The 26,036-nt window shown below is 60.9% G+C and overlaps 2 protein-coding genes across 6 annotated transcripts in view; one reads left to right on the top strand and one right to left on the bottom strand.

Annotated features, from left to right (window-relative positions):
• Positions 1 to 6,851, top strand: part of EVL (Enah/Vasp-like) — an 86,378-nt gene extending 79,527 nt beyond the window's left edge. For 2 of the 4 annotated variants that reach the window (XM_023744433.1, XM_006103110.3), the window contains exons 10-14: positions 1,131 to 1,197; positions 1,292 to 1,354; positions 4,520 to 4,586; positions 4,968 to 5,025; positions 6,383 to 6,851. In XM_023744433.1, the coding sequence (XP_023600201.1) occupies positions 1,131 to 1,197; positions 1,292 to 1,354; positions 4,520 to 4,586; positions 4,968 to 5,025; positions 6,383 to 6,420 (293 nt within the window). In that variant the 3' untranslated portion in view covers positions 6,421 to 6,851. Of the gene's footprint in view, positions 1 to 1,130; positions 1,198 to 1,291; positions 1,355 to 3,380; positions 3,782 to 4,519; positions 4,587 to 4,967; positions 5,026 to 6,382 lie in introns of those variants that run through there. The other 2 variants (XR_002826354.1, XM_023744434.1) reach the window with 2 other exon arrangements.
• Positions 6,852 to 8,130: 1,279 nt separating this feature from the next.
• DEGS2 (delta 4-desaturase, sphingolipid 2) lies at positions 8,131 to 24,539 on the bottom strand. Of its 2 annotated transcripts, none has more exons than XM_023744435.1 (3): positions 24,388 to 24,539; positions 10,378 to 11,120; positions 8,131 to 8,628 (listed from the first exon to the last, which is right to left on the bottom strand). In XM_023744435.1, exons 1-3 carry the CDS (start codon positions 24,467 to 24,469, stop codon positions 8,434 to 8,436), a joined length of 1,020 nt encoding a protein of 339 aa, XP_023600203.1. In that variant the 5' UTR covers positions 24,470 to 24,539; the 3' UTR covers positions 8,131 to 8,433. The 2 variants fall into 2 exon arrangements, with proteins under 2 accessions (XP_023600203.1, XP_006103170.1); XM_006103108.3 differs by having other exon boundaries at positions 8,131 to 8,580.
• Positions 24,540 to 26,036: the final 1,497 nt, after the last annotated feature.

The raw sequence follows: 26,036 nt of genomic DNA, 5'->3' as shown, positions 1-26,036 counted from the left end.
CACCCCACACTCTACTCTAGGGCCTACTGAAACTACCCCAAAGAACCATTCTGGTAACCCCAACTCTTAATGAACAGGACAAGGATTCTAGCACCAAAGATAGCACCATGAGCATCAGAGCTGCAGGCCACAGCCCCACCACCCAGCCCTTCTTCCTCACACGAGAGGACGCTGCCTGCCAGCCTGTCCAGGGCAGGAGCTCCAACCTGCCCCACCTAGTGGCCTGGCCCTCTGTTAGCGCGTCTGCCTCCCTGGCGGGACTGCTCCCTGGGATGCCGAGTGGGCTCTCGGTGAACGAGTGTGTAAATACCTCCCGCCAGGCCACGGGGCTGGTGTTGGCCCAGTGTAGGAGGTCGAAGCTCAGTGTAGTTACATGGTTCGCTCAGGGCCACACGCCTGCAGCGTGGATGTGTCCCAGCTCCTGTGCCAGCAGGTCCCCGGGGTGGCTTTCAGGAGACCTGCCTTGGCCTGCGGTCGGCCTCTCCGCTGCCTGGGCATTTTCCCTTCTGCCTCTCTGCTCATCCACAAAGTCAGTAAATTCAATTCATTTTGACAGATCTCTTGACAAAAGGGAAATATAATTTAATGCCACTTAATTTAAAAAAGAGGAAGGAAAAACAAACCAGCCCTCACGCCCAGGATAGGGAAGGGCCAGCTGTCCTGTGGGGAGCACCAATGAGTCAGAGGACAGCAGGTGCTCGTGGGGCCCCAGGGGCCTGGCCCCCAAAAGCAAACGTGGGCCTCAGGCTGGCCGAGCACCTGGCGTGGCTTTCTCTGCCCGCTCACCCCCTGCTGGCGCCACTCCGACGGCAGAGGGCGTAGCTGAGAGCTCCCTGGCGCTTGGTTCGCACTTTAAGGAAGGTGGGCTTTCATGGTGAGGCTCGAAACCAGACCACACGTCAAGGCCAGCCAGGTCCTGAGTGGGGGAGACACGGGTGACAGCAGGGTCATCCACAGCCTGCAAGAGCTGCCTGGGCCCAAGGGGGACTGAGGACAAGCCAGGCATCAGCTCCCCCAAAGCAGAGCTTCCTGAAGGGCACGGGGGGAGGGGGGGCCCTCCTGTCAGGGATGTTGGGCGGGGCCTGGGTCCTCTCAGCCCTAAGGCCCCTCGTCCTGACGTGACTTGACAGAGGCCGGCCGGAAGCCCTGGGAGCGGAGCAACTCCGTGGAGAAGCCCGTGTCCTCATTGCTGTCCAGGTGAGCGGCCCCTCGGAGGCTCAAGCTGCGCCGTCGGTGGGGCCGAGGCCGCCACGGTGCCCATTCACGTGTCTGTTTCATTCCCCTGCCCTAGAACCCCGTCCGTGGCCAAGAGCCCCGAAGCTAAGAGCCCCCTTCAGTCGCAGCCTCACTCTAGGTACCGAACGCCCCTCTCTGGGGCCTCTGTTGTCCCCTGCCCGTGACTAACACCAGACCCTGTGTCTGTCCTGTCGTCTAACGGTGCTCGGTGCTCTGGCTGGGGACCGCTCCTCCTCCCTCTCGGGGAGGGAGAGACGGGCGGGAGGGCGACTGGCCCGAAGGGGCGTGAGCGGAGCTGAAGGGAGTCCCAGCTCTGGGCTCTGTGTCGTTGGGCACACCCCACCCCCACCCCATGAAGAGTCTGTCGGCCTCTGCCTCACGCGCGGCCGTGTGGACAGCTGTGTGGACAGGAGCTGGACACAGGAAGTGCTCACTAGCCACAGCGGCGCCCCACAGCTCAGCCATGCGGGGCCCGGCCCGGCGCCCCGCCTCCTCACCTTCCTCCGCGTACAGCACGCACAGCCAGGTTCCCGGGCGGATGCTGACCATGTTTCCCAAACCAAGAGCTGGTGTGGTAACAGGATAGGATATGCTGACCATGTTTCCCAAACCGAAAGTCAGAGACTAGCAGCCCCATAGGATATTTGAAACTGAGGAAGCCCCGAAAGTCAGAGACTAGCAGCCCCATAGTAACCAGAGGCCAAGTTGACCTGAACCGCAGGCTCCAGAACCCGGGTAAGAAATGTCTCCATTGACCACCAAGATTGAGGGAAGCCCCTCGTATGGCAGAGCAGGTGGCATCTGAGGCTGGTCTTGCAGAGCGAAAGGGGGGATGAGCAGGGAGAGGACTCAGGGACAGCCAGGGCTTGTCCAGGGCCTGTGTCTGCCAGGTCTGGGCGGGGTCCTGCTCATCCTGCCTGCAGGGACCTCATCTCTGCTGGGAAGGCCTGTGGTTGGACGGCTGTGGGTTCTGACAGGTGCTCGGGAAGCTCGGAGGGTCAATGGGAGACAGCACTGGGGACAGGCGCTGTAGCGAGTGGGCTGGGCAGGCCTCCCTCAGAGTGGCATCTGGGTGGCTCTGAGATTGGGGGCACCGCCTTCCCATCGGAGGCATGGAACTGCTGAGGCCCTGTGGCTACAAAGTGGGAAGGAAAGAGGAAGGGCAGTGGGTAGGAAGGCATCTCGTGATTGGACTCTGTGTGCAGGCCCAGGTACGCGCCCTTGACACAGGCGCTGGGCTGTCAGCTGTTGGGGGAGCTCGCTCGGCTGTGAAGGGAGGTGCATGGAGGGGCAGGGTGTCCGGGGCACAGTGGTCACTTCCTGCTGCTGGAGGAAGGGCGGGCTGCCCGTGCCCCCTCAGAAGGGGACTCTCCAGCCCTGAGACAGATCCGTTCTCTAGCGCGGTCTGTCCCTCCGGCAGGGGCGTCCCTGCGCTCACAGGGGTGTGACAGTGCCACCATCTGGGGCTGTTGGGTGTACATGCCTCGTATGGAGAGAACGGGGGCACAGAGGTGAGGCAGTTGGCCCAGGTGACCCGGAAGGTTTCCGTTGCAACAGGGACTTGAACCTACAGGATGGGTGTGATGGCTCTGGAGGTCTCCAGGCTGTACCCACAGTTACTTACAAACTCATTTGGGACCACGTTTGGCCTCTCTCTTGAGTTCATCTGGGAGGGGTGGGGAGCATTTAATTTATTCGTTTTAATTCAGTTCTGTGCCCTGGGCCACCGAAGTTTTGCATGGCAGGCAGCGGGATTTTCCCAGCTGTGTTGAGTTACAATTGACGTCTCCCATTGTGCAGGTGCAAGGCGTACAGCGTGGTATCTGACATGCGCATACGTTGTGCAGTGATTACAGGGAGGTCAGTTAGCCTCGCCTAGTTACTGGTGTGTGTGGTGAGAATCTCAGGATCTGCTTCCTTAGCTACTTTCAAGCACACAATGCAGTGTTGCCACCCAGTCACCATCCCCAGAGCGCATCCATCGGCTAACCGGAAGTGCGTGCCCTGGACCACCTCCACCCGTCCCCCCAGCCCCTGCAACCACCAACATAGTCTTTGTTTTGATAAGTCTGTTGTTTTTTCTTAGATTCCATATACAAGTGAGATTATACCGTGTCTGTCTTTCTCTGCCTGGCTTATTCCAGCAGCCTCATGCCCTCTAGTCCATCCATGTTGCCACACATCGTGGCTTCCTCTGTCTCACAGCTGAATAATACCACATGTGTATGTTCCACGTCTTCTTACCCACCCGTCTGTCCATGGACACTTGGGTGGCTTCCGTGTCCTGACTGCTGTGGCTAATGCTGCAGCGAACACGGGGGTGCAGGTACCTCGTCAAGATTCCCTCCTCCAGCGATTGCATCTCCTTCGCATAAAACCCAGACATGGGGTTGCTGGCTCTGTTTCTCGTTGTCTGAGGAGCCTCCGTGCTGTTTCCCAGCGAGGCTGCGACAGCACCGTAGCTTTCACGCCTCCTCTCCGTGGCCGTGGACAACAGCGGACCTCGATTTCACCACACGCTCTCATCCGTCCGATCACGGTCACGGTGTGTCCACCAGCCGTCACGTCCACGGACCCTGCAGCGGTTCGGCCACGTCCTTGCCCAGAACACGCAGGCCCCGCCCGCCTCTCTGTCCATGTGGGGAGAGAAATCGGGTGTTTTGCTAAGATTTTCCAGGAAAGATTCATGTGGAAGAGACGTTACAGTTCGAACCAGCTTTAGTTCAGAAACTTCTCAAAGACGCAGCCCAGAAAACGGAAACCTTGGCCTCCAAAGAGCAAAGCCATGTCCAAGGGCGTTGCCTGCAGTCAGGCCTTTAAGCGGGTGTTTGCTGCTCAGGTTTTGCGATTCGCATTGTCCTCAATGCCGCCATTGCTGGTTTCCCGTTTGCCAGGAACATAGAGCCCGCGCCGAGGACTAGCTTGTCAGTGTTTTCTTTCCCAGGGAGGCCGCGTGGGCATTGCCGCCTGCGAGAGCTCTCAGCTCAGGGAGCAGCTCCTCGGTTGGACCCTGAGCCCTGACTCTTGGCTGGGAAACATGGTCACAGCATCCCGAGGTCCTGGAGGCGGTGGTAGAACCCTCCTCGCGTGGCTAAGGAGCGGCCACAGATACAAGCAAAGAGGGTTTGAAGGGCCACGGGAAGGGGCAGTCTCATCCCGCAGGGCCCGCCCCAAGCAGGAGGCCCTGGTGCGCCCAGGTCCCTGCTCAGGCTCGGTCCCCGGTGTGGGGCGTGCCTGCCAGGCCCCGCCACCTGCCTCACCGCACCCACCGTCCTCTCCCCAGGATGAAGCCGGCCGGGAGTGTGAACGACGTGGCCCTGGATGCCTTCGATTTGGACCGGATGAAGCAGGTGAGCGTGTCCTTTCCTGAGAGGCTGTGAAGGAGCCCGGGGCCGGGACCACCCCAGTGGGGCCCTCAGTCAGTCAGGGAGCCAGCAGTGGAGGGGGTCGTAGCATTTGCCCCAGGCCCACCCCTGCCCCCCATCGCAGAAATAAACATCCCCTGCCGTCCGGCCACTCCAGAGGGGCCTGAGGTGCTGGAGGCCAGGCAGGGCCGGCCAGGGTGTCCCATCCCCCGGGCACACCATCCTCCCCCCGGCTCCGGGGTGTGTGTGAGGGTGATGCAGGGGCTGTGGCTCCGGAGGGAGGCCCAGGACACCCCCACCCCTTCCAACACCTCACCCCCACAAGGCCGGCTTCCCGTCCCTGCCTCTGAGGCTCTGCTCCCACAGGAGATCCTGGAGGAGGTGGTCCGAGAGCTCCACAAAGTGAAGGAGGAGATCATCGACGGTGAGTCGGGCTCACCCTGGTCCTGAGGGAGGGCAGAGCCGCCGCCACCAGAGCCGCACAGCGGCAGAGCCGGGCGGCCCGGCCGGGAGGCATCCAGGGCTCCAGAGGCCTTTGGCTTTGTGCTTCGGAGGTTTCCTTCTCCCCCTAACAGCCCACAGGCCCTCCCCATTCTCTAGCCAAGCAAACTGAGGCTCAGACGGTGAAGGGACTGGCTAAGTATACACCCCTCCCAGGAAGCAGAGCCATTTTGTGGCCCTGACCCGGCTCCCAGCTGCGTGGCCTGGGCTGGGGGAGCAGGTGGTGGCGCTCCCCGAAAAGAGCCTGGATCCAGAGGGCAGGGCCTGGCCACCGTGAGTCACACCCGCCCGGGCCCCCACCGAGCCTTTGATACAGCGGCTCAGACCTGGAGCCAGAGGGGAGGACGGCTCTCGGCAGGGCTGGCTCGGCCAGCCCCGGCCCCGGGACAGCAGGGAGGCGCCTCAGGCCCCACCTGCTCCCCACCAGCGGGGGACGAAGTCACAGCTGGGTGCAGAGGGCTGCCGGGACTCTGGAGAGAGAGGAGGCGAGGGTGAGAGCCTACCTGGGTGACCGAGCCACACCCTGTCCTGGTCCCAGCGGAGAACACTGGGTTCCTGTTTGTCAGGTCCCCGCAGGCCTGAGCTGGACAGATAAGGAGTTAATGAATAGAGACAGCGAGAAGGAGCTGGAGCCAGGACGGAGACAGGCCAACTATTAACTCGGCTTCATAGCTGGGCGACCCCCAGGAGGGGCTGCCTGGGCTGGAAGCAGCCTGTGTGGGAGGAGCGGGCAGTGGGGCCGTGGGCTGCGGGCACAGGTGGAGCTGCCTCGACTGTGAGCGGCCCCGGGGGTCCGGGCTCTGCGGCCGGAAGCAGCCTTTCATCTGACAAGGCCCGGCTCTCATCGGACTTTCTCTGGTGGCCTTGGCTCCAGGCCCGGTCCAGGGAAAGGCCCAGATTTGGGGGAAATCCTGGGGGTGGGGACAGGAGGAAGCAGAATCCCTGCCTTCCTGGGGGAAGAGCTCAGGCCAGGGAGGGGGGTGGGGAGGTGCCCACCTGCCCGGACCTGCCTGGGGCTCCTGGTGCCTGCCTGCCCCTCCCGGCTCCAAGGCTGCCTGCAGCCACTGCCCCCACCCCAGCGGGCCTCTAGCAAGACTGCCAGCTGGGGGTGCAGGGGAGCCCCCCAGACCTCACCGGGGCCTCTGACCTCTGCGAGCCTGGGTCTCAGGAGACCAGAGGCGCTGGAGCGACCTCACCGGAGGTGGGCGGGCCCTGCGGAGGAGGAGGTGGGCTGGTTCCCGCCACAGCTGAGCTGCCCTCTCCTCTCCTCCTGTCCTCAGCCATCAGGCAGGAGCTGAGCGGAATCAGCACCTCGTAGAGCGTGCAGGGCTCGAGCCACGACCCCCTGATGGACGGCGGGGACAGAGGAGCACAGCCAGGCCTCCAGCCACCGAGCACGCACTGAAGCTAGGATGTGTTTCACTTAAGTCTTAACCTGTGAGAAAATATTAAAATGAGGGAAAAGTTCAATTCCTGGATTTTTTTAGATTCTACCTGACACAGAACACCAGGTCTACTCGCCTTTTTTTGTATTTTATATTTGTCTATTTAAGTGTACATTTCTTTTGGTTTATAGAAAAGATACCCCAAACCACACGCTTCATTAGGTGGTTCCGAGTTCCTCCTGGGTGCCCCTCGCACCTGGGCCTGGCGCACTGTGCCAGCAGCTCCTCCCAGCGTCACGGTGTGAAGTCTGTCCACGCCCCTCGGTGTCTGTGTCCACGTGGTAATAAACGCTTACTGTCCACACCCCGGCTTCCGCTCACTCTCTCGCCTCCTCTTGGTCGCTTCTGGCTGGGCACCCCTTGTGGGGGAAGGTCTCCCGGCAGTGGTGACCAGGACAAGATGGGGGCCTTGTGGGGGCAGCTGGGACGGACGGGAGGGTGAGCAGGCAGTTCAGGCACTTCCTGGGGGCCTGGGGTGGCCACGGAGCCACACCCACAGGGGAGTGGGACGTGGCCTTGAGTGGCAGCCTGGCCTGGAACATCAGAGGGAGTCGAGTGCGTTCTGACCAGCAGGGCCGGGAGGATGAACCCCTCCTCCTCCAGCGCTTGGTTGGCTTGGCATCTGCTGAGCCCCCACAGGGACGCCCCTGAGGCACCTGCCAGCCCTTCTCAGACCAGCCAGGGAGGGTCTGACTCGGCCTAGCCCGTGGGCAGGCCTGGAAATCCAGTGACCATGCCGCGGCCACCAGACAGCAGTGTGCCCAGCCGCATGAGGGCCACGGGAGGATGGGGGGTGGGGCAGGCCCCAGTCTGGCTGATGATGGACCGATTTTCCTGATCAGACTCTGGACATATTCATCCCACTGAGTGTCCTCAGCTCTGAAGGGAAGGGGGTTGATCTGCCCGCCAGGAGGTGGGCCTGAGGCTCCGGTCTCTGAGAGGCTGCCCGCGTCAGCTGCTCTCCTGCTCCCTCCCACCTCCCGGTCCAGGAGGCCTGCAGTCTCGGGGCTGGGAGAGGGGGGCCCAGGGCGGACAGGAAGGATGACTCCCGAGATCAGCCGTGCCATCGGCCTCACCAAAGTCAGGCAGAGCCATGTCCCCCTCACAGAGACACGGGACACCCACCCGCCTCCCTCTGACTAGTCACCTGTCTGTCCAGCCACCTGTGGCCCCTGGTCTGTGAGAATCTCAAGTCCCACATCTCAGCTGGTTGGGGGGACAGACCCCATGGTGTGAAGCCTGAACCCTCAAGCCTCCGAAGGCTTCCCACGAGGGTGCAGGCTCGAGGCTGGATTGGGGGGTGGGGGGCGGGGGTGGGGGCTGGAGCAGACGACATGGACCGAGGGGAGGCCATGTTGGCAGCACCCAGCAGGGTGAACAGGAGGGAGGGCTTCGGGGCACATGGACTTGGCAAAAATGCGGGGCCTTCTGCTGCCTACACCCCCAAAGGCTGCCCCCCACAAAGGCAGGGCCCTCAGGAAATGCTGCTAAGCACCCACGCGTGGGAGCAGGAGCGGGAGCAGGTGGGGACCGCCTCCAGGCAGCCAGGCCGGGGCCGAGACCCCTCAAAAGCACGTCGTGGATGTGGAAAGAAACGCTGATATTTAATTGAGGGCAGGGGCCCACCAGACAAATCAGCCCCATGGAGGCTGTGCACAGAGCGCGGGGTCAGGGCGCCCCGGGAGGCTCAGAAAGGGCGGCCTGGCCGGAGGCAGCAGCGAGTCCACGTGCAGAGCCTGTGTCCGCTGTCCCGGCTTGGTACTGGAACCTGGGGACAAGCAGCAGCTCAGGGGTCCAGGACCAAAGGCAGCCACGGAGTTCTGAGCACCAGCCTGAGGGCCGTGACCACCAGCTCCACAGCGACGGGCCGGCGCCAGCGGCCCAGCTCACAGGCCGTCCCCTGCCAGCTTGCACACCCGCTTCACCCGGGCGTAGGGCCCCAGGGAGTCCTCGAACACAAAGTCCCAGAGCACCTTCACCCACGAGTGGTGCTGCGGCAGGTGGTCGTAGTACTCGGGCGCGATCTTCCGCACCTGCGGGGAGGCGGGGGTCAGAGGCCAGGCCTTGGCACAGACAGGCCTCTGCGTGCACATGAGCATGTACACACACAGACACGTGGGTACACAAACACATGAGCGTGTACACACAGACACGTGGGTACACAGAGACACACACCCTGTCATCCCCAGGGTGCCTGTGTCCAGCTCAGCCCGGCAGGAGGCTGGCTGGTGCTGGCCACTAGCCCCGGCACAGTCTCTGCCCCCTGCCCAGGCTCATATGCACCTGTCCCTGGGCTGCGCTGGAGCTTCTGACCCAGGAGCCGGGGGAGGCCGGCTGTCTTCCCTCCAGCACCTGCCCGGTTCTGAGGCACAGCCTGGCCTGGTCATTCATGCTCCGCACCCGCTTCCAGTGCCCTCCCCAGCCTGCCAACCCTCTGCCTCGGCTCCCACCACACCCCCCATTGCCCACCTCTCAGCCTCAGTACTTGTTTCCCAAATGCCTATCTTTTACCCCTGTCTCCCTTCAGCTCCTCACCCCTGCCTGCTCACGACACCCTCAGCTGCCTCCTCCAGGAAGTGCTCCCTGCCTCAGCACCTGCAGCAGCAGCACCACCACCCCCATGGAGGGCACGCTGGGCACACCAGTGCTCCGGGCCTGCGTTATAGGTGCAGACGGGCTCGGGGAGACCAGGTGACCTGCACGGGCGCCAGCACGGGGCCATTCACTTTGCCCGGAAGTAAAGACACTCTCACAACCACCGAGTCTAGGTTCTGGCTCTGCTGCTTCCTGCGACAGGCACCTCCCCTCTCGACCTTTACCTTCTCATCTGTGAAATGGGGATAGTGGGTAGGCGGGCACCTGCCAAATCGGCTATGGTGAGGCTTAAGTGAGGTGGTGCTCAGCCCAGGGCCGGACCTCAGTGCCTTCAGCAGGGTGGGAGGGGGAGAGGAGGGAAGGAGGGCTGCACACACAGGCTGTCAGACTCTCGGTCACACAGGCCAGGGCGCAAACACCTGCACACCCAGACAAAGGCTCACACATAACCACATGCACACATACATGTACACACCGGGCACACTCACAGGCACACATGCAAACCCCTAAAGGCATGTGCACACCATGCACACACAGAAGACCCCACTGCCCCCTCTCCTGCCCCGAGGGGCACCTCAGCTCTTTCTATCCCACCCACACCAGACTGAACTCCTCCTCCTCCCCTCCCTGCCCTCCCTTCTCCTTCAGAAATTCTCCATCCGCAGGCCTCCCAAGGCAGAGCCACCAGCCCGGAGGCTTCCACTCTGCACCAACTCAGGCTGAGCCCCTTGGGTCACAGAACCCTCCCTGTCCTCTCCGCCATGTGGGGCCCCTGGAAAGTCACGGGCAGTGACAAGAAATGCGGAGGGACAGGGAGTCAGGACCCAGGAAGGGGAGGTGCTTTACACGCACTATCACTACCGCTGCCCCGTTTTACAAGAGGAAGCAGAGGCACAGAGAGGGCAAGCAGTTTGCCCAAGGATGCACAGCCAGTACATGCCATAGCTGGGCTCAATCAGGTTTGCTTTACACTAAGCGGTCTAAATGGTAAATGCGCCTCGAGCCCCTGCCCTGCCGGGATTCACCTTGTCACTCTCGGGGCGCACACCCGGCCCCTCTCCTGTGCGGCCTCTCCCTTCGCCCTGGAACCACAACTGAGAACGTGGCCACCCCATGATCAGCATGAAAGGAAAAGGAGGTCAGAGCCTGGCCCCAGGTCCACCCTGCCACACCTCCCGCCTCCTCAGACACCGTGCACCCCTCACCGCTGCGCCCCGGCCCACTGAGCCACCTACCAGGGGCAGGTTGCAGCCGGGGATGCTGGGGAAGTCGTGGTGCTCCATGTGGTAGCCCACGTTGAAGGTGATCCAGTTGAGGGGCCCGTAGTAGGAGTAGGTCTCGTGGCCCTTGACGAACATGTAGTGCTCAGCCACGAAGTGGCCGGAGATGGGGTGCAGGCCCAGGCCCAGCAGGGTGCTGGCCAGCAGGTAGACCACGGGCTTGAGCCCCCAGAGGGCGAAGATGGTCGCGTCGGCCACCAGCTGGACCAGGGCGTTGAACACCTCCATGCGCGTCAGGGCCTTGGGGTTCACGCAGAGCGGCCGCAGGGAGTAGAACAGGGGCTGCAGCACCAGCCAGAGCAGCTTCCGGGCCGGCGTGCAGAAGAGCCAGCCCTCCAGGCGCGTGGGCACGTCCACGTCCAGCCCGTCGCCGCCCAGGTAGCGGTGGTGGTCCACGTGGTACTTCTTGAAGGAGGCGGCGTAGGGCACGCCCACGGGCAGGTTGGCGAAGATGGCGAACCAGCGGTTGTGGGCGGCGCGGCCCGTGCCGAAGGCCGTGTTGTGCGAGATGTCGTGGATGGCCAGCGTCAGCGAGTGGTTCACGCAGCCGCCGAAGGCGTAGGCCCAGAAGAGCAGCCAGCGCCACGCCAGCCCCCGCACCAGCCAGCAGGCCAGCAGCTGCACCAGCACCAGCCCCAGCACCGTCCACTTGAGATGAGGGTCCGGCCGCATCAGGGCCTTGATGGCCGGGTACTTGGCTGCAGGTAGGACCAGGAGAGAAGGTGGTGAGGGGGGTTCGGCCGCCTGGGCCCCCAGCCATCTGCCCACTCTCCCTTCCTCCCTCCCTTCCTCCCTTCATTCCATTTGTCCCACTGGCTTCCCTCCGGTCCTCCTCCGCCATCCACTAAGCCCCTGGGCAGTGACACGGGATAATTCGCCCTCGAGGATCATGCTAAGACCTTGCCCTGCATGTGATTCTGGACCTAGGACCAGCCGGGCCTGTGGGCACCCAGACAGGCAGACCTGCCTCCTCCCCACCGCCTGGGGGCGCTGGGGAGACTTCCCGGGGGTGGGGGGCTTTGCCATCAGCCTATATAAAGAGCAGGTGTCCCCACAGGTCACTGAAATGTAATCAGAAATCAGAGCAGCTGCAGAGCCAGGAGCTGCCGGCTGCGCCCGTGAACCTCACACACGGTGCAGCAGACTGTGACCAGGTGGACCAGGCATATCAGGAACCGGGAGGGGCAGGCGGCTGGGGAGGAGCACATGGAGGGCTCGGGCTTGCTCTCAAGTGTTTCAGTTCTTAAAACAAGATCTGAAGGAAGTGCCATAAAATGTTGAATGTGTTTATTTGGGGGGGCGTGTTTGTTATAGTATCTTTTGTATTTTCTATGTTTCATTTCACAGAAAAGGAAAAAACAATGAGAGTTGGGGTTGGCCAAGCCCATGGGCGCCTTCCCGGCCCAGAAGCCTCAAGCCCTGCAGGAACGGGGGGAAAGGGGTGTGGGGGGCGTACCCTCTATCAAGACAGCCATGCCTTCTAGAACCTCTGCAGCTGCGGGCAGGAGGGCCGGCAGGCCCAGGCCGGGGAGGGTGCTACGTCCAGGGACAGGGACGGACAGGGTGACAGACGCCCACCAGGTCTGCTCCGTCCCGCCTCCCCGGGCACAGCCGGTGGGCACTCAGCACCACGATACACAGAGAGGGAAACTGAGGCTATACGGGTGGGGCTCGTCCCAGGACCCCCTCAGGACAGGCGGTGTCCACCCTCCTGAGCAGTGGGCAGCCTCAGGCTCACCCTCCCAGGCTGTCCCATGAAGAGGGTCCCAGGACGGCAGCAGAGGCTGGGCCCCGACTGGAACTGGCCAGGCCAAGGCTGAGTCCTGCCCAGCTCTGCCCAGCTCTTTCCTTCGAGTGACCCAGGCAGTGGCTCCCCCTCTGTGCTTGGTCCAGAAGGATATGACAGGCCAGCTCAACCGATCCAAGGCCCTCCTCCCTCCCGCCATCCTGTGTGCCATTGACAGATGAGGAGACTGCGTCTCAGGGTGATGCCTGGGCTCAGCCAGCACCGAGGGCATGTCCCCAGCCTCCCTCTTGAAAAGGTGCCTCTGGCGTGGGGACGCCAGCCTTCAAGGTGTAGTTACGTCTCTCCAGTGACGAAGACAAGCCAGGGTGTCCGGCTACAGCACCCTTTCTGTCAGAGCCACCCAGCCATAGGCCAGGCTGTTTCAGAGGTGGTGAGCTGCCTGTCCCTGGGAGTATGCAAAGAGGAACACAGCAACATGGCAAAGGGAGTCTGTTCCAGAGGGAAGACTCAGGCTCACAATCGGAGTTCTGTGGCCATGGGTTCGTTCCCACCTCTGTGGGCCGTGTGTCCCAGTGTGAGACGGCGAGGACACAGTGCACCTCTCAGTGTCCGTCCCCTCGGGCAGGTCCTGGCTCCCGGACAGCAGGACAGCCCTCATCTGCTGGGAGATGCTGGGGGGTATCAGGGTCCCCGAATCCTAGAATCACAGGCCACCTCTGCCCAGGGAGCAGCGTCCAGAGTGGGTTCAAATCCCAGTTCTGGACAAGGATTTTATTTAATTTAGTTTATTTTGGTTAATCCTCACCTGAGGATATTTTTCCATTGATTTTTAGGGAAAGTGGAAGAGAGAAGGAAAGACAGAGAGGAACATCGATATGAGAGAAACACATCGATTGGTTGCCTCCTGCACGCGCCCCGACCAGGGCCGGGGCCAGGGAGGAGCCTGCAACCAAGGTACATGTCCTTAACCGGAATTGAACCCGGGACCCTTTGGTCCACAGCCAACACTCTGTCCACTGAGCCAAACCGGCTAGGATTGGACAAGAATCTTGAATCCACAATATGTAAAGATCTCCTACAACTGAACAACACAAGGCAAACCGCCCAATGTAAAAACCGGCAAAGGACTTGAATAGGCATTTCTCCAAAGACGTGCAACTAACCAATGAGCACATGAGAAGATGCTCAGTGTCATCAGTCACTAGGGAAACGAAAATCAAAACCACAATGAGATACTGCTTCACCCGCACTAGGATGGCTACATGTAAAAAGCAGAAAGTAACAAGCGACGACAATGTGGAGAAATCGGAACCCTTTTTTGTACGTTACTGGTAAGATCACAAAAAACGGTACAGCCGCTGTGGAAAATAACCTGATGGTTCCTCAAAAAAAGTTAAACATAGAATTACCATACGACCCAGCAATTCCACTCCTAAATATATACCTAAAAGAATGTAAGCCCTGGCCGGGGAGCCCAGTTGGTAGAGCGCTGTCCCCATTCTCCAAGGCTGTGGGTTTGATCCCGGTCAGGGCACATACAAGAAGCAACTAATGAATGCATCAGTGAGTGGAACAACAAATCAATGTTTTTTTTTTCGCTCTCGCTCTCTGTCTCTCCTTCTCTCTCTAGAATTAATTGTGGTAAAATATATAGAGCATAAAATTTGCCATTTTAACTATGTTTTGGTTTTGTTCTTGTCTTTTAAAAAATTTCTCAGCTCCAAGCAGGTAACCTCAGCTCCAAGGAGCCGTCTGAACCACAGACGCGGTCACTGGCAGGAGGAATGGATACGCACAGGAAGCCCAGGGGGGAGCAGGGCTCAGGTTATGCTGCGCGTGGCGATGGCTGGTCAGCACTTGCGCCCTCTGAGGCAGGGCTCAGGCGCACGCAGATGCCCAACCAGCACTGCAGATGGTCACGGCTCCTGAAAGCTTTAGGACCGGGAGACGGCGGGGACCGTGCTGAGGCAATACCAGGCTGGTTACCTGCTCCCGGGCCTGCCCCACAGTGGCTGCTTGGGTCGTGGCTGCACAGTAGGAGGCCAGCTGGCTGCCCAGGAAAGGCCAGAGGTCCCCTTGGGTGCTCGGCGCCCCAGCACCATCCCACCAGGTGGGGCAAGAGAGACCAAAAGACCCAGGCGAGGGATGGGGGACACAGGCAGGTGGACAACTTGTGGACCCCGCTTGGGAGGGGGGCAGGGGGCAGGCCTCATCCCAGCTTATTCCTGCCCCAAACGGGGTCACAGTGAACTCTGAGGGTGTGCCCAGGAAGACGGGTGCCTCCAGCGGAGGATGGGGGCTGGCGGGTGGAATCCAGCAGGGAAACATGTTTCCCCGTGATGGCCGGGGCGAGGAGGAAGTGCCAGCACCTCCTCGTCAGGAATGCCCTCGCCCACAGCCCTGCCACAGCCGGAGCCAGGCAATCGCAGGCAAAGTGCCCTGAACCTTTGCATACCTGGCTGTGGGGCGGGGACCACAGACCCAGAGGCTCCAGCCTCCCGCTCCCAGCCGTGGCCTCTGGGCAGCAGCCTCCCCCCTCGGGCAACTGGGGGCCAGGCGCTCACCTGCCAAGGCGCACCTGGGAACCAACCGAGCCACCAGCCTCCACAGGGTGGGCCTCCCCTGCTTCCCCTTGGAAGGAGGCCAAGCCCGGGCAGGAGGGCGGGGCAGGCCACACCTGCGCCAGGTGAGCACTGACTCGCAAGCTCTGGGGCAGCTGAGAGGACCCTGGCTCTGGGATCCAGGCCAGCACACGGCCACTCCTGTGCCCCTCGGGGGCCAGGGCAGGCACAGAGCTGCCAGCGGTGACCTTGGACAGTGGGCCTCCGGGCCTCCATCGAGCAGATAATACGTCCTGCCTGTGGGAGCGAAGGAGAAGACCCCCGGGGCCTTCCCTGCCCAGCCCACCCTCGGGGGCCTGCTGCCCCTTCCCCCTCTCCCAATAGTTTCCCACGAAGCTCAGGCACGGGGTGCCAGGTTCCCAGCCCCTCCCCCAGCCACCCACCTCCCCGCTGGGGCTCAGCGCCTCCAAGGCCGGCCTGAGCCTCCGAGCCCCCGGAGCTGTTGTGACTGCGGTTATGACACACAGTTCTCAGGCCTGAGAGCACGCACAGCCCCTTTCTGACCTTTGGGACCAGCGTGCTGCTCACCATCTGGCCTACGTTGCCGGGCCCAGAGGGTCCCTGGACCTGGCCATCCTGCTGGAAGCAATAAAATGCAGGCCGAGGGCCCTAGCTGGTTTGGCTCAATGGATAGAGCGTCAGCCTACGGACTGAAGGGTCCCGGGTTCGATTCCGGCCAAGGGTACATGCCTGGGTTGCAGGCTCGATCCCCAGTAGGGGTTGTGCAGGAGGCAGCCAATCAATGATTCTCTCTCATCATTGATGTTTCTATCTCTCTCTCCCTCTCCCTTCTTCTCTAAAAATCAATAAAATATATTTTTTTTTAAAAATGCAGGCCGAGGGGTGAGGCAGCTGGATGCTGGCAGCTCAGGGGCGACCCCCAAGAGTGTAAGCTCCCGGTCACCTCACTGGGCCTGAGAGCACCTTCCCCCACAGAGCAGGGAGGAGCCCCCACAAGTCCGCAAGCCCAGCACAGCCCTCAGGGAAGCCTTGCAGAGCAGGCACTGAGGCCTACGGCATGGTCCCGGGCGCCGTGGCTAAAAGCATGGGGGGGCCGGGCGGGCTCAGAGGGGACCTGACCCCCATCGTGCTGGGAGCCCTCCAGTGGAGACCCCAGAAGGCCCCTCCAGGATCAGGGCTCCTCTGGACCATCCTAACAGCCCTGTGACCAGGAGCCCGCTGACTCCCCACCCCACCTGCCATCCCTTCACCCACGCCTGCCAGACGGAAACTCAATCCTCACTCAAGGGAAACAAATATCTAACCTCTTCAATTCCAGAGCTTCCGGCTCCCCAACGAGGTGGGAGCCTGGGGACCGCCCGGGGAGCCCCTCTGAGGACCACCAGCCACACAGACCCCGGCTGAGGTCACTGGGCAGGGCAGGACTTGGGGCAACTGGAGCCATGGGCTCAGGGGTGTCAGCTGGGGGAGGTCAAGGAGAGTCACAGACAGGAAGACAAGACAGGGGCCCACTGAACTTGGCAACGTCACAGGGGCCTCAGCAGGAGCCATTTCGACACAGCCAGGGGTGACATGGCTGAGAGGTGAGGTGGTGAGGGGTGTGTGCGGGCATGGAGGGGCAGGACGCCAGGGTGGAGTCATGGACAAGGCAAGCAGTGCTGGCCTGACAGGAGGGCCTCTTCCAGGGGCTCAGGGAAGGCAGACGAGGAGAGGGGGTGTGAGTGGGGAGGGGGAGAGAACCAGAACCGCACCCCGCAGCTGCCCCAGGGGGAGCCCTGCCCAGGCTCTGCCCCCCTGCCCCGAGGACCAGAGCAGCAGGGCTAGGCCCTGCCCGCCTCCCGCAGAGCCCAGGGCAAGCGTGGATGGCCACCTGGAACCAAAGACAACACGCCCGTGCAGACGGCTCCCGGCAGCGGCCCGGCCAGAGCCACTGGCCATGAGTGACAGCATTGCTAGAAGTCACCCTGTCCAGGCACAGCTCAGAAAGGAGGGTCTGAGACCCAGGGAGGCCCGGAGAACGTCAGACAAGGCAGGGAAAGGCTGGCAGAGCCAGCTGTGACCTCGGGACCCCCGAGTCCAGGTCTGCAGGATGCAAGCCGGGACCAGGCCTGGACGCAGAGGCCAGCAGGGCCGCATGCCCGGCGTCTCTCTCTCTCACACACACACACACACACACACACACACACACACACACAGGAGGGGACTACGCCATCATAGAGCGGAGGAAACACGTTCCACCACCAGGTGAAACACCTAATTTCCAGGGGCCCCTCTGGAGGGTGGAATGAGCCTCAGCCCCCAGAGGAGCTATTTCCGGGGCCGGGCTGCTTCGGGCAAAGCGCCCTGAGAATCCGGTCCCGTTCAGGAGAGCCACACTGCGGCCCGGCTCAGGCCCACGGCTGTGTGCCCTTGGGCAAGGCCCTGTCCCTCTCTGGGCTGCTTCCTCCCCACCCGTCCCCAAGGTGCCCACTCTGACAGCCCTGGGGGCACATGGAGGTGGGGTCTGCCCTGGAGATGGGGGCACATGGCCACCTCGGGGTGAGGAGGCGGCAGGTGCTCAGGGGCTGGGAAGCAGGGCTCCAGCAGGTGTGTGCACTTACATGCATTACATATATTTACATACATGACAGGCTGGGTCATCAAGACCCAGAGAGCAGAGCAGGCGGACACGCCCGCTGGGAGGGCGGCCTGACCGAACCCCACACCAATCTCAGCTGGGGACCTAGAGTTCTCCCAGAACTTCTCCTGCTTCTGCTGGGCCAGCCGAGTGGAGGGAGATGGCAGACGCCGCAGCCGGGCGGGGGAGGCGCTGGGCCCGCACCCCCGCAGACAGCAGGGTCCCGAGGCGGGCACCGGGCTCCTGCCCGCAGCACGGGCCTCCGCTCCTCCCTGGGGTCCGGCTGGCGATGAAGTCACACCCCCTGGTCTCCAGCAGGGCTCCCGGGAGCACAGGGGCTCCTCCCTCTCTCACCTGGACCTGGGCCCGTCACACACCAGGCCCGGCACCGTCTAGGACGGACTCCATCCCCAGGCCGCCAAACACCACAGCTGCCAGTCTCCTGTGACGGCCCAGGAATGTTCCATCGCAGCGTCAGCTCCTGCTGCCACCCGCCTCCGAGCCCCCGCCTGACCCTCCGCACACAAGCCGCTGCACACAGGGCACCGGGAGCCCCGGCCTTCCCTCACTGTCCCCACCGCAGCCCGGTAACCTGACCTCCGGCAGCCTCTCCCGACAAAGGCTCCAAAGCCCAACTAATCCCACTTCCCAGCCCACTTCCTCGCAGCACGGCCCGGCGCCTGGTGCGCCACCTCCCAGCTCAGCCCCCCGCCTTTTCCGCTCTGGAGGCAAAGGCCAGCCTCGCCCGTCTGGTCCGTGTGGGAGGCCCTCTGGAACCCGGTTCCACAGAGAAAAGGTGGAAAGTGGCCCAAAGTGCCTTCAGCAGCCACTGTTCGCCTCCTCACCTGCCTCCTGTTAAACCTGCTTTTTGCTCGTTGACAAATATTTGCTGAAGGTCTGGGCAGCCAGGCCCCAGATCACAGAGATGGACGGGGTGCCCAGGCAGAGCGGGGTGCGGTGCCAGGGCATGGGCAGTGTGCCCCGGATAGAGTGTGCCAAGAGAAGGAGACACACACACAAAGCCCAGTGACATGCCAGCTAAACTCAAAGGAGAATTTGGATTTAGCCTCGCAGGTATGGCTCAGTGGTTAGGCATCCACCCGATATGCCAGGGTTTAGGTTCAATTCCTAGTCAGGGCACATGCCCAGGTTTCAGGCTCGATCCTGGTGGGGGCGTGCAGGAGGCAGCCAATCGATGTTGTTTCTCTCTCATCAATGTTCCTCTCTCTCCCTCTCCCTCTCCCTTCCTCTCTCTCTAAAAATCAATAAAAACATATTTTTAAAAAAGAATGTGGCCCTGGCTGGTGTTTCTCAGTGATCAGAGCATCATCCCTATGTGCCAGGGTTGTGGGTTCGGTCCCAGTTGGGATGTGTGCAGGAATCAACCAATGAATGCATGGGTGGGTGGAGCAATAAATCGGTGTTTCTCATGTGTGCGCGGGGCGCTGGCTCTCTCTCTCTCTCTCTCTCTCTCTTTCTTTTTAAGTCAATAATTTTTTAAAAAAAATTTTTAAAGGTTTTGGAGCCCTGGCTGGTTTGCTCAGTGGTTAGAGTGTCAGCCCAGCCCGGAGCCCAGGTGGTAGTGGGCTCAATTTCAGGTCAAGGGCACGTACCTCAGTCACAGGTTCAATCCCCAGAATGGTCACGGAGAGAGCGGGAGGCAGCCAATTGATGTTTCTCTCTCTCCTTCTTCCCCTCCCTCCCACTCTCTCTAAAAATCAATGGGAAATATCCTCACTCCTTGGGTGAGGACTTAAAAGAGGGGATTTGGATTTAAGAATATGGGGTGGGGCTGTGGAGTGACCGCGAGTGGTCATAGGCATCTTTTTCAGGCCACAGAGATACTCTCAGTTGAATGACTAAAAGCCATTGGACTGTGCCTTTAAAGTGAGTAAATGCTACAGTATGTAAATCATACCTCCCAAAAGCGGGTGCAAATCAAGGAGGCGGGGGACGCACACACCCATCTCCATGGAGGCTGGGAGGGGACATGTGATCTGGCACCTGCCAGCAGTCATGTGTGAGGGACCGAGGACAGACAGGGGCTCCGTCCCACCTCTAACTCGCTGGGTAACCGTGGGCAAGCGACAAGTTCCCAGGGCCCTGCTGTGCATAAAATGTGCAAGTGTCTAGGAGGCAGGAAAGAGAGGACAGAAGACATACTCAGGTGAGAGGACCAAGGGCCGGCCAGGGCAGGTACTTGTCACCTGGGCCGGCACAGGGCCTACATGAGACAGAGTGAAAACCAACAACTCAGAATCCAGAAAAAGGACAACTTCGATGGAAAGGGAACCAAGGGCCTGACAGGACATCCACAAAAGAAGGCAGAGGAATCAGGAAGAGCAGCTCAGCCTCACCGAGCAGCTGAGAAATGCCACTTAAAACGGGGTGCCGCCCTGGCTGGTTTGGCTCAGGGGATAGAGCGTTGGCCTGCGGACTGAAGGGTCCTGGGTTCGATTCCGGTCAGGGGCACATGCCTGGGTGGAGGGCTCAACCCCCAATGGGGGGCGTGCAGAGGCAGCCGATCAATGATTCTCTCATTGTTGATGTTTCTATCTCTCTCTCCCTCTCCCTTCCTCTCTGAAATCAATAAAAATATATATTTTTTAAAAACGGGGTGCCTCCCAACCACCAGCTGCAAGGATGACGCCTCGCACTGTGAGCGCCTCAAAGCGCCGGGCTGGAGCCAGGAACACGCCTGTTTCAGGGCTCACTCAGACTCTCTGGGAAGCCAGCGCCGCACCAGGCCTCGCCAGGTGGAGGTGGGCCTGGCCCTGCCCTCGGGGAAGCTCAGAGGTGACTGGGGAAGTCACAGTTGAAGCAATCACCCCACAGACCAAGGCAGGATTGAAGACAGGGCAAAGGCCACGGGTAAAGGTGCCCCGCGGGGGAGCAGGAAGGAGAGCTCAGCGGGGAGGCAGGTCGTGGGTGGGCCAGCAGGCTCCTCCCTTCCCAACCCCGTGATCAGGATGATGCATGTTGATCACTTATAATTGATCATAGTGGAAATATCTACAAATATTTACAGATCGGGGCTCTTGTTCCCTCCAGAGACTCAGTCACTTAACGATGACCAGCACGCAGTGTGCGTGTGCGTGTGCGTGTGTGTGTGTGTGTGTGTGTTGTTAGAGAGTGTTTTAGAGAAAAGGGACATTTAGGCTGAAACCTGAAGGATGCATAGGAGTTCGGTAGAGGGAAAGAACACAGGCAGAGAGAACAGCATCTGCAAAAGCCACAAAGTAGGAAATGGGCAGAAGACAGGGTGCGTTCCACAAAGTGGCTGGAGAGCAAAAAGTAAGAAGGGGCAGGGCCAGGGCCGGGGTGTGCCGCACGGGCCCGGGCAGAGGTGGAGGTTTCCAGCAGGGGCGGCCCTGGGAGGGTCTGAGCAGAGCGACATGCCCAGGTCAGTCAGGGTCCAGGAGGAACCCTGTCAGGACCACCTATTCTCTGTGCTGCTGTGGGCCAGACCCACAGCACCCTTCCCGCCTCCTCCCAGCTTAGCGTCCAGGCCCCTTCCTCTCCTTGGCCAGCTGCTTCTCTCTGCCCTTCCCAAGCCCATCACAGCCCACCGACCAATCACAGGGCCCACAGCTCGGGCCAGAGATTAGCTGGCTCCAGGGGAGGCCGTGCTACTTAGAGCAGGAGGAGAAGGAGGTACCCCCACCCCTCTCTTCTGTGGAATCTCAGGGCTGGGGGGGCACAGGGTAGGCATTGCCTGCAGCCTGCCTGGAAGAGGAGGGCAGGGTCTGTGTGCTGACTGCAGCGGGGACAGAGAACGGCCCTGTGACCAACCTGCTCGCCTCCCTGCAGCCACATCTCTGTGGCTGGGTGAGAACCGTCCACACATCCCCCAGGGAGCGGAGCGGAGAGCTCAGCCAGTTCTGGTCTGGATCTCACCGCTTTGCCGCCAAGACATCCCCAGCCAAGTTCTTTCCTGAGCAAATAATCCAGCCAGTGCCAACAGTCTCACTTCCTTGTTTTCCTTTGATTATTTGAACTTCTCTTTACTATATGTCTGCCCTATTTTTGTAAGTCAAGAACAAAAACAAAATCACAAAGCTATTTGTTTTTGAAAAGACAAATCCAAAGCCTTCCTTTTATTCCACGGCCACGCCTGGCGTGGGTTCTGATCTCAACCAGACAGACTCCCGCTGGCTCTGCTCTGCCCTCACAGTCCAGGAAGCCTCGGCCCCGCCTGGGACACCGGGCTCCTCGGGGCTGCCCTGGGACCCCCTTTTGCTAGGACACCGTGCCCTGGGAGCAGGTCCCCACCCAGGCAGGCAGGCAGGAGCTGCACGTGGACTTTGGTCCTTGCCGGAAGAGCACTCAGCAGCTCTGTGCCAGGACTTTCTGGGTCCTGACTGCGATTAGGATCTTTATTGAGCATCCATTTGCCCTGGCAGCTTGGCATGGGCACAGCAGCCACCTGGGTGGGGCACAGCAGATGCCTGGGTAGGGCCGCAGCACGTCCTGAGCAGGAGACTGCCTGAGCACCAACCTGGCCTCGGTGACCTCCAAGCTGTGTGGCCGTAGGCAAGTCGCTTCCTCTCTCTGAACCTCATGCGGCTGCCTCTTCTGTAAAGAGATGCTGGCTGGCAGCTACCCATAAGCCATCTCTCCCGCTGGAAACGGCACAGGTGGTCCCAGTCTTGGGGGGAAACACGGGCCTGCCCGCAGGAGGTAACAGCTGAGCACTCAGCATTCCCTCCATTTCACCTGCACAACAACTCTGTTAGGAAGGTATTACCACGAATCCCTTTTAACGCCAACAAGCCTCCGTTTCCTCATCTGTTTATTGACCTGCCCAAAGATCACATGGCTAAGGAGTGCGTGTTGAGGTCCTTGCCAGGAGATCACTCCCCAGCCACGCCCCAGACCCCTGCAGCCTGCCCCAAAGAGACAAGGACCCGTGGCCTGAAGCCACGGAGCTCCCTCACCCTGCCCGGGTCCACGAGGGAAGCCAGGGGGGCTTCCTGCAGGAGGTGGAACTGAGCAAGAGCCCATTGGGCAGAGCAGGGGAGGACATTCAGGCAGGGGAATAGCAAATGCTAGGGAGGGAGGGAGAATGGCACAGTCCAAGTTCACTGGCTTAAAACTAGATGCAAAGGGAGGACCCACAGCACCCAGTGGGAGTGGAACTCCCTGGAGAACCAGCCCTTAGAACATGTGCAGTCCCTGGCCTGGCCAAGATGCCTCCCTCTCCAAGTCCTCCAGCCTTCCTGGCCACCGGGCCAGCAGGCGTCCAGGATTGGTGCCAGGGCCCGTGGCTCCTCTCTTTAGAGCGTTCCTTCTCCGTGACCTGGAGTGCTGGGGACCACACTGAGCACCTTCCCGTCCTCATACCCACTCCGCCAGGCAAGGATGAATGTGCCCACTTTACAGACATCACCATATATCCCCCAGCCTTCTCCACCTGGGCCAGGTGCCCAGTGAGTCTCGTAAGGGAAGGTGGGGGGAAGCGGAGGAGCCAGGGGGCGTGACAGGAACGCAGCCTTGCCTTGGACCTCCCGAGGGGCAGCAGCCCCTGCTCTCGGTGGGCGCTGGTGGGAGGGAGGCCCAGATGATCACCAAGGCCCTCCCAGCCCCCCCACCCCAGGAAGTTCACAGGCGCAGGGGACCATGCTGCCACAGCTGAGACCACAAACAATGCTGGACTATCGCTCACCTCATAGGAGAAACACACAAAGGCACAAACCCACCCAGGGGTCTGCAGCCCCTATCCTCCAGCTAGAGCAGGGTAGTCACACACTAACCACTCAACAGGCCCAGCGTCTGGAAGGTTTAAAGTAGTGGGAAGCATTCACCCTGGCCAGGTAGCTCAGTTGGTTAGAGCGTCGTCCCCAGAGGCCAAGGTTGCTGGTTCCAACCCTGGTCAGGGTACATACAAGCATCAACCAATGAATGCATGAATACGCGGAACAACAAATCAATGTTTCTCTCTCGCTTGCTCTCCTTTCCTTTCTCTCTCTAAAAATCAATAACAATTCTAAAAAGTAATAGGGTGCATATTTCCATAGTCTTGGGGTGGAGGGAGGAGACACCAAGGGACAAGCACTAAAGACAAAAACGAGTCCTTTCAAACGCATTAAGAAAACAGTTCCCGTGATCACAAAAGATGAAAATTGTAAAGGAGAAAATGCATTGCGACAGGTGAGACACGGGTTAAAAGCCGCCAGTACCCAGAGCTAACAATCAACAAGCAACAGACCAACCCGAGAAAAGAAGAAACGACCCTGGCCAGTCAAACGCGAGGACCGGTTGTTAAATAAATGTACATACATGGAACCCACGGCGAATACTACTGCATTCCCAGTCCCGTGGCAGAGAGGAGGAGTGCTGCCACCCGGGTGTGGGAGGGAGGCAGGAGCCTGTCCACGCGCGGCCGCCGCCTGGCACTGTGGGGGCGATTTCGGCGGCATCTCATCAGAGCTGTTTGGGGGGTGTGGGCCCTTTCTCCCTTAACCCCGGGGCCAGAGGAAGGCGCTGGCACGCGAGTCCGCAGGGTGAGCATGTGGGTAAAAATGCCCTGGCGGGACACTCGACGAGAGAGGGGCGGCCACCGCGCGTCCAGCCACAAGGTTCAGGGCAGGATCTCTGGTTTTTAAAGCAGCTGAATCTCCGGTTCACATTAGCTTCCATCCAGGTGCCCGTCCTGCCTACACTCGGTTTGGGGTGGGCGTGGCGCCCTCTCGGCCCGGTGCCCAGGGGACCAGCGGCCCCCGGGCTGCTTCCCTGGGCGGGGGCAGCGCCTCCCCGCAGCGGGTCCCTGTGGCCAACCCCTGCGCCGCCGCGTCCCGCGTCCGGGAGCCCCAGGTGTGCGCCCGGGTCCCCGCCGGGACGCAGCAGCTGAGACGTGCTCCCCGGCGCACGGGTCCCCGTGTCCCGGGTCCCGAGACGGAGGCAGAGACAGGGCGGGGGGACTCGAGGGGACACTGGCGGAGGGGAGCCGCTCCCACCCCCCAACCCCCACCCCCGGAGCAGGGGTAGGGGAGCGCCCAGGGGCCTCGGGCGGCGCTCACCCAGCATCTCCTTCCGGCGCTGCGTGTGCGGCTGGTCGGTGTAGACCCACTCGAAGTCGCTGCGACCCGCGCTGTTGCCCATGGTGGGCCGGGAGCGCGCACGGAGCAGGGAGCAGGGAGCAGGGAGCAGGGCAAGGCTCGGCTGCGCTCCACCTGTCGCCGGCTCCGCGCCGCGCGGGGCCAGTTAGGGGCTGGGGGCGGGGACTCCGGGGGCGGGACTGCGGGGCGGGGACTGCGGGGCGGGGACTCCGACGGCGGGGTGCGCCCGGGACTGCCTGACCTGGGCGGTGGCACCCCGGCCGGGAGCACGGGTCGCGGAGGCTCTCGGGGTCTCAGTGACCTCCGTGGGGAACTGGAACTGTGAGCGCGCGACCCGCCGCAGTCCCTGCCCCGAGGTGGTGCTGGGGCGCCGGGTGCCCTCGCGGCCCGCCCAGGGGCGCCATCCTAGTCTCCCTGAGCCCCCACCCACTCGCGTTCCTGCTGCTCACGGCGCACTGACGAGTCGGTAAACCCGAGGTGCTCGCGGAAGGCCCGCCACGCCGCGCTCCCTCCCCCCTCCCACTCCTCCAGGCAAGAACGCGGAGGCCGGTGAGGTGTCCCTGACACACTCCTCGGAGCCGGACCGCCCTGCCTTGGGGGACACGGGACACGAGGCATTAGGGACAAACAGGGAATCTGAAGACAGGATGCGCTTTGGTTAAAAATAGTGTGTTGAGCTCCGCTGGTGTGGCTCAGTGGTTGAGGGTCCACCTGTGAACCAGGAGGTCCCGGTTGGATTCCCAGTCAGGGCACAGGCCTGGGTTGCAGGCTCCGTCCCCAGTAGGGGATGGGAAGGAGGCAGCCGACCAATGATTCTCTCACCATTGACGTTTCTTTCTCTCTCTCCCTCTCCCTTCCTCTCTGAAATCAATAATTAATAAATAAATAAATAAGTAAGTAAATATTAAAAATTAAAAGAGTGTGTCAAGCCCTGGCTGGGTAGCTCACTTGGTTGGAGCATTGTCCCCATATGCGAAGGTTGTGGGTTCGATCCCAGGTCAGGGCACATACAAGAATCAACCCATGAATGCACAAATAAGCGGAACAACAAATCCATGTTTCTCTCTTTCTCTCTCAAATCAATAAATAAAACTTGTAAAAAACAAAATAAATAATGGTGTGTCAATATTAGTCAATTAACTGTAACAAAGGCACCACACTGTTATGCGATATTAAAATAAAGTTGGGTGCAGGAAGCACCTACATCCAGTCTTGACTGTAGTGTGTGCTGCCCAGCAGGAAGTCCCCTTTCTGCCCCCCATTTGCAGAAAATGGACCAATGCATGGGGCACAGCGCCTTCCAGCCCCTGAAGCCAGCGGAGTGTGACAGCCTGCCCCAGAGCCGCCCACCTGGAGGGAGGCGCTCGTGAAAGAGGGAAGAGCTTCCCACCCCGGGAAACAGGGCTATTGGAGGGGCAGAGCCGGGCTGAGCTCAGAGGACACCTCTCCCAAGAGACGCAAAAGGCTGTTTCATCGGTGAAGTGAATAAATAAAGCAGAGATGGACCAGTATAAATTGCTTATTTAAAAAACAAAAAACAAAAAACTAGCCCTGCCAGCGTGGCTCAGTGGGTTGAGCGTCTTCCTGCTCGAGGAAAGGTCACTGAGTCT

Source organism: Myotis lucifugus, unplaced genomic scaffold (genome assembly GCF_000147115.1).
Source record: "Myotis lucifugus unplaced genomic scaffold, Myoluc2.0 scaffold_464, whole genome shotgun sequence".
In the NCBI taxonomy this organism is placed as follows: domain Eukaryota; kingdom Metazoa; phylum Chordata; class Mammalia; order Chiroptera; family Vespertilionidae; genus Myotis; species Myotis lucifugus.
The sequence above is the reverse complement of the archived record's forward strand: the minus strand, read 5'-3'. Positions and strand labels throughout refer to the sequence as shown.

What these genes read in the sequence shown, in the direction of transcription:
- DEGS2 (XM_023744435.1), bottom strand. Translation starts at nt 24,469, where the DNA reads ATGGGCAACAGCGCGGGTCGCAGCGACTTCGAGTGGGTCTACACCGAC. An exon ending in GCGCCGGAAGGAGATGCTGG is followed by an intron (nt 11,121 to 24,387) that starts GTGAGCGCCGCC and finishes TCCTACCTGCAG; the next exon opens with CCAAGTACCCGGCCATCAAG. An exon ending in CCGGCTGCAACCTGCCCCTG is followed by an intron (nt 8,629 to 10,377) that starts GTAGGTGGCTCA and finishes ATGTGCACGCAG; the next exon opens with AGGCCTGTCTGTGCCAAGGC.